The 7,435-nt window shown below is 34.7% G+C and overlaps 1 protein-coding gene across 1 annotated transcript; it reads right to left on the bottom strand.

Annotated features, from left to right (window-relative positions):
- Positions 1 to 2,968, bottom strand: LOC133871735 (heat stress transcription factor A-5-like). Its single transcript, XM_062309150.1, has 2 exons — positions 2,597 to 2,968; positions 1 to 660 (listed from the first exon to the last, which is right to left on the bottom strand). The coding sequence occupies exons 1-2, from the start codon at positions 2,831 to 2,833 to the stop codon at positions 586 to 588; spliced, it is 312 nt and encodes a 103-aa protein (XP_062165134.1). The 5' UTR covers positions 2,834 to 2,968; the 3' UTR covers positions 1 to 585.
- Between the last annotated feature and the right edge of the window lie 4,467 nt (positions 2,969 to 7,435).

Raw genomic sequence — 7,435 nt, 5'->3', positions numbered from 1 at the left:
TGTTCATATGACAAAAATTAAAGATGCCCTTTTTGTAAAAATGAGTTGTTTACTCATTTAAATTACTATTAGTTGTTCCTTTGTTATCAAATATATTTCATTCTTGTGCTTGAGACTCTATCCTTGACCTTTTATGGCACTTTTGTTGATCATTAGAACAATCATTGCTTGGTCCTGCCTCATTGTCGTCTCGACCTCTCTTAGCAGACGACTCCATATCCATACTTCCATATCCATCTCCTACATTTGAATCATCAAATAGTACATGAATTCCACACTTCTTCACTTCAATGCCTTACTGAGATATGATGTAGACCTCCACTTCCTCTCCACTTTCCATCTCAAATTGATGTCTTTTGAGTGGTATATGGCAGACACAGGAATGATCTTCACATGTTATGGGGATGGCAGAGAACGTTGGCCAAAAAATATCTTCGTGGCCTCTAGTTTTATTAGTGATTTTCATGGAAGGAACTGAAGTTGTCGCATCGGATTCTTGGCTGCATAAACAGCGCAAACGAGCAACCCCTGGATTTCACCCTCTGAAAGTGGGGGTACGTCGAAGGAAATAGAACACCCAATTCCCTAATGGCTGAACCAATTTGGAACTTCACTACCAGGGAGGAAAACGGCACGAACCTCGTCACGCTTGGACAGGCACTACATATTTCAAACCAAAAAAAAAAATAAAGGTCCACATCATAAAACTAGAGAGAGAGAGAGAGAGAGAAACCTGAAGAACACTCCTAAAATCACATGCTAGATTGCTCTGTTCCATGTGAATTAATGGTCCAAATTCCGAACTCTCCAAGCCCTAAATCTCAACCAATTTCTGACAGTTTGTAAGGAAAAAATGTAGGTGGCCTTTTTAGATTCAACAGAATTGAGAGTGTTTATATTGATGTGCAGTCAGTTGCATGCAAGCTCGTTAAACTTGTGGGGAGTTCTGAAATTGATTGAAGACTCGTGCACTTAGTCAACCACAATGTTGTTAATTTAGGAAGGTGGCTGATGCAATGAGTAGATTACGATAATTGTTTCTTGCTAAATCCAATTCCTCAAGTGAAGATAAACACCCAAGATCAATTGGAATCCCATCTTTAGATAGATTGCACTCGCTCAAAACTAGTTTTCTCAAAGACCATAGTCCTGAAAGGGAAGCTGGGAGCAAACGTGTGGGATTGGAGCTTTTTGGCGATATCCATGATGAGAAACGTGATAACCAAGATTTTGAGGCTTGTCCCCACACAAGTCAAGAGTTTGAAGAGATTTTAAGTTACAAGTACTTCTTGGAAAAGATCCTTTAAGTTTTGGCATCCTTCTAGATTCAGCAAAATAATTCTTTTTAGATTTCCAATGGACTCATGAAGCTTAACTAAATTTGTGCAACTTTCAAGCATCAGTATCTCCAAATTTGGGACTTGTAAGAAAGTTTGGTGACTCGGTGAGATTTTTGGAAATTTTCGGTCTCAGCAAAGGAAACAGAAAAACTCAAAATAGAAAAATCCAGTGGTTGAGAAAAAGCATTTAACAAAGAAGAAAAATCGATTGGGTGAGAGTTACATTCAAGCCTTAAAATTAACCTAAATATATGATAGTTTTATAGAACAGAAGAAGAAGAAAAAAAAAAAAAAAAAAATCTATTCTTGCAGTACCACCAAAGTACAGAACTAGAATCAGGAGGCCCATTTCCAATACCCAACCTCAATTCTGCCTCCAACTTTGATCTCCTCATCTCCAATTGGAGCCTTACAATTTGAATATTATGCCAAATTTCCTTCCAACAAAAGCTCGATTGTTCACTTTAGAGGTCTGACGACTTGTATGCTACCATACCTGAGTATCCTCCCCACAGACATTCTAACTTTTGCCCTCCCTAGAAGATCACCAACATGTAAACCCTTACAAAATCCTGGACACCAATGAAGAGCACTTCCAGACATCAAATGCAACTCAATAAAAAGGGCCTCATCTTCAGCACCAGCAAACCAATCCGAGAAAACAAATCCCAACAGTTCCTATCCGCATCAAACATCCTGCCATCCTTACTATAGTATAACACTTGCCTTAAAAAAGAAAAAGAAAAAGAATCTCCAACCTGCCTCGTTAAATCCCAGTTATCCTAAACGTTTAAGCTAATAGAAAATAGTAAACTTAATCATTTAATTGATATTTTAACACGCCCAGCAAACTAACTACCATGCAGATCTCTCAACGAAAAACAACTCCAAAAAAAAATTTAAGTTAAAAACATAAGCAATCAGAATACTTGAAAAGGATGCTACTTTATATATGCCATAACCTTCTCATAAGCTAAGGAATAAGACCCCAAAAGAAAATGAACCCCATTTCAGAAACCGCCAAGACATACAGAAAACGAACCCAATTTCAATCTGGGAAAACTAACAAAAAAAAATACAATTTATAAATCTAGTTTAGCACCAATGGATTCAACCCATTCAAAATCGCTTAAAATTTACCTACAACACGCTTCCCCCCCTTCAAATAAATTCAACAATTAGAAGCTGAAAACAATTCGAATCAGAAGCGGAATCAAAACAAATAATAAGAAAGCGAACAGAGAGAGAGAACAGACATAGGTGTTGAGCTGGCGGATGAAGCTGGAGAAGTTGTTGTGCTTGAAAAAGACGGGGAGGAGGACCCGGGCAAACTCGGGCGGGTTCCACACCACGAAGCTCGTCTTGTTCTGGCTCCACGACACGATCTCGTCCGTCGTCGAGTCGTCCACCATGTCGCACGTCTTTATCAGAAACGGCGCCGGGCCGCCTCCCCCTCCTCCTCCGCTCCCGCTCGTCGTCGGAGCTCCGTCCATCTTCAGGTCCCGGATTCCTCGGGTTGGGCTTGGGACTTGAATGGGTGGTTGTTTGTGGACGCGATTAATTAATTGACTTGAATAGTGTGTGTCACAGACAAATGAGACGGTGGTAAAACCTGTACGATGGAGGACCTGTTGACTTTTCTTACACACGGTTTCAATTGTTGGACAATTTTTTCTTAATAATTCCGTCTATTAAATTTAACATTTATTTTTAGAGTATTTGTTTTCCACGTGCACTTTTAATAAAGCAAGTAATTCTCATATTTAAATTTTAAATCATAGATAAGAATTACGTGCTCTAAAAATAGATTTCAACATATATTTTTTGAGTATTCTATTTTTACCTACACTTTTAATAAATCATGTGATTCTCACATTTGAATTTTAAAATATAGATAATAAGAATCATATGTTTTAAAGATAGATGGTAACATTTATTTTTAAAGTATTTCATTTTTACATGCACTTTTAATAAAGCATGTGATTCGCATTAAATTTTTAAATATAGATAAGAATTGCATACTCTAAAGATAAAAGCCAATATTTATTTTTAGAGTATTTTATTTTTTACATGCACTTTTAATAAAGTAAGTGATTCTCACATTTAAATTCTAAAATATAGGTGATAATCAACTACTCTAAAAATAAATGTCACTTTAATAGATTGAGTTGAACGAATTTTTTATAATCTAATTTAAAGAAAATAAATAAAAACTCATTAGGGATTTTTAATCTTTGTAGTGGACTCTTTGATGGAATGGATTCATATATTTTTTTATTTTTTTTTTTTTAAAAAAATGCTATTTTTCTATTTCTTGTCCAATTTCAATATATATATATATATATATATATATATATATATATATATATATATATATATATATATATATATATATATATATATATATTTTTAAATTGTCCATTAAATATGTAAGACCAACATGTAAGGAAACAGGTTCAAAGATTGATTTGAAAAAAGTTGAATGAAAGTTCGATAGGATTTGAAAGAATAGCAAGTCTCATTTCTTTTAACTTTGCTAAGGTCATGAGTTAGAATATTTATGACCTTAAAAAAAAAAAAATTTCTTTTCAAATTTTGAAAAATACTTTTTAGGAAAGGTACACATATTCCTCTCAAACTGTCATTCAATTGTGTCAATGTCATCCCTAAACTACCAAAAAATGTCAATACCCCCAAAACCAACAAAAAGACAAAAATGGCCCTAATTTTTTTTTTTTCAATAAGATAAAAATGTCCTTTAAGTTCGAAAAAATAAAAAACTAAAACTTGAAAAAATAAAAAAACGAAAATAAAAAATAAAATGAAAAAATGATTTTTTTTTTTTTGAAAGGAAAATCAAAATTTTAGAAAATTTTAGAAAAAAAAAAATCAAAAATGTAAAAATAACTGAAAAAACCAATTTTTTTATTTTATTTTCATTTTTAATTTTTTCATATAATTTTAATAATTTTATAAGGTTATTTTGTCATTGAGGGAATATTGACATTTTTTAGTAGTTTAGGGAGTACATTAACACAATTGATAATTTGATAGTTTGAGAATACATTAACAATGATGCGATAGTTTGAGAGAGTATGTGTACTTTTATCTACCTTTTACATAGTAATTATGGAACAATTGTTAAATGTGGCTCCCACAACTAATACACTTTTCAAAACACATTTTTGAAAATTTCTAACCTCCATATAAGAATATTTTGAAAAGATAAACGTTATTTTTCAAATTCATTTTCAATTCTTGTCTAACTCTAACAACTTTTTTAAAAATGAACCATTGAATATATAAGATCCACATCTAGAAAAATATATCTAATGGTTAGTTTAAAAAAAAAATGTTGGTTAAGAGTTTGATAAGAGTTGAAAAAGTAGCAGGTCTCTTTTGAAAATACATGCTTATTTTTCAGTGTGAAGGATGACTCTTGTTACTTAAAAAGAAAAAGAAAAATTAAGATTTTTAGGAAAAAAAAAATACACTTTGAAAATAAATCTAGACTCCTAGATAACCGTATCCAAATAGATAACCAAATATAAAAAGCAGTAAAGAGACAAAACACAGATATTTGGTTACGAAGTGGGAACTCTTTGAACCACAGAGAAAAACTACTCCATGGCAGCAAAACCTAGAAAATCAACTAACAGAAGAAATAACTAGTTATAAGAAGTTTGTACTCAGAACCCTTTGCAGTAGTCACTTTCTTGAATTCTAATAAGCACTTACTTGTCTGCTTATCTCCCAAACCCGTCTCGAGAGTTCTTCAATTGACTTCCTTAACTAGAGCTCCTCTCTAGTTAGATTTCAACGGTTGAACGATTACAACACAAAAATTCTAAAAGAGACACATATAACAATTTATGCATAAATAATATTCTCTTAGCATACTGAAATTCTCTAAAAGAATTATTACAATAACACTGCTTAAAAGCCCCTTTAAATAGGCTTTGAAAATCTTAAAACAAGTTAGGAACAGATTTTTAGGCAGCGGCATCCGGACATGACATCGGGCGTCCGGACAACCGACAGGCAACAACAACTTCATATTTTGCTGAAGGGCGTCCGGACAGCTTGCCTTAGTATCAGGACGGTTGCATAAAAAGCTTCTCAGTCTGTAGTCTTCACTTCTGCGTTCGGACATCTTTGCAAACAAAAGCTGTCTATGGTTCACGTCTGCTAGGCCGTCCAGATAGGTTGTGAACATGAACTCTCTGTGGCTTGCGTTCACTGAGCCGTTCGGACAAGTATTGAACATAGACTTTCTATGACTGGCGTCTAGACGCTACTTCTAGCCGTCCGAACGAGCTGCAGGAAAACCGACTTTTCTGATTTTGTAAAGTCTTTGTAATATTTTCTTCACTAGATTCTTTCCTTATTTGAGAAATACACTGCACATCTTGCCTTGTTTAGCCATTTCCTTTTCTTGATAAATATTCTTGTAATATAAATTCTGACAATCTTGGAAATATAGAGTCCCTGATATAGAAGTGTTTTTGTTGACAGAATAAAGCCAGTAAATAAAAAACCAACACACTTTACCCTCTTAAGTATCACCACTTTGGCATCTTGGCCTCCAAAGTAAAGTAACATTTGAACAACCCACAAACTATCAAATTGTGACAATTTTAGCCTATTTGTTGAGTTTTTACGATTGTTTGGACAAAATATAAATCATGTGTGTTGCACGTAGCCCCTAAACTCCCAAAAATGTCTTGATGATAAAGTTTTTTTTTTTTAAAAAAAAAAAGATTAAAAAAGGGTTAAATACAAAATTAAAAAGAAATTAAAAAAAGGAGATAAAATTTGGGGTTGGCCGGCCACCCCATTTGGAAAAAAATGGTGGCTTCGCCACCTCCTTTGGCTAGACTAGGGTGGCTGAAACCATTCCTAATTTTTTTTTTCTTTTATATTCAGCCTTTTGTTTTGTTTTATTTTGTTTTGTTTTATTTTATTTTTATTTTTATATATATTTTTTTAAGTTTAGGGGCCGAAAAGTCACATGTGATGCACATAGCTTTCATTCCCTTCAAACAAATGGGAATTTTAATGAATGGGCTAAATTGTCATAGTTCGATAGTTTGTGAGATTTAAGTGTCATTTTTAAACTTTATAAGCTAAAATGCAAAAATGGTAATCCATTTGAGGTAGGAATGTGGTCGTGCAAGAACCCTAAATGGAAGAGGGACCGAGGGAGGGGGATACATGATAAAAGGGAATGAAGGAGAGGGGATGGCTACAAGGGGTTGTTATAAATTTGAGGTAGTCTCCCTCTCGACACTCTATTCAATGTCATCGTCTCTGTTAGTTTTTTAATTGGCTACATTCTGGATAAAACAAAAACACTTTATGTAATGGTTGCATTTTAACATGATGGTCGGTTTTCAATTCAGAATCTTCATGTATCCAGACAATGATCAAATCAAAGACAATAACTGATCACAAGCTTCTTGAAGATGTCCATGAAGAATCCTTGCAAAATTCAAGACAAAAACAGCCGGTTCCTATGCAACTGTCCGGACGGGCCTTTGAAGGCGTCCAGATGCCCCTCAGTGTCCAACAATAACGATGAAGATGTCCGGATGTCAAAGCAACACCGTCCGGACGCTAGGTCAATCCGTATTCAACAAGGAGTTGGATTTCAGAAGTCGACACTGTTTGGGAAGTCTCTGCCACATCGTCCAGACGATATCTAGTATTTCAGAATATTCTAGAGTTCCGTTCGAACGCATAAAGGATTTTAGATAAGACAGTCCGGACACTCGGTCAAGCCATCCGGTTGTGATCCTGATAAAGATAAAATTGCGCTGTTTCTGAAAGGATATCGCAGAAAAACGTCCGGACAAGGCTAACTTCCATCCGGACGCTCACCAGTCAGAGCCCGAATCTTAGCAGTTTTAGGTTTCCTGTAAGCCTATAAATAGAGGGTCTTAGGCTTGTGTTTTGTACATAATTCAACAGTGAATTCCATAGTGCTTAGAGAGGGTGTTTAGAGAGAATCGAAGATCCTCTAGCTCTCATGCCATTTCCGGTGTGTGCTTAACTGTTCGTGTGAAGTCTATCTTAAGGGTCGGCCCTAAGGTAAA

This window comes from Alnus glutinosa, chromosome 1 (assembly GCF_958979055.1).
Source record: "Alnus glutinosa chromosome 1, dhAlnGlut1.1, whole genome shotgun sequence".
Taxonomy (NCBI): Eukaryota; Viridiplantae; Streptophyta; class Magnoliopsida; order Fagales; family Betulaceae; genus Alnus; species Alnus glutinosa.
This window is presented reverse-complemented; position numbering and strand designations above follow the sequence as displayed.

Coding starts and splice junctions, on each gene's coding strand:
- LOC133871735 (XM_062309150.1), bottom strand. CDS start 2,833: ATGGACGGAGCTCCGACGACGAGCGGGAGCGGAGGAGGAGGGGGAGGC. Junction 661..2,596: donor TCCGCCAGCTCAACACCTAT/GTCTGTTCTCTC, acceptor TGAAATATGTAG/TGCCTGTCCAAGCGTGACGA.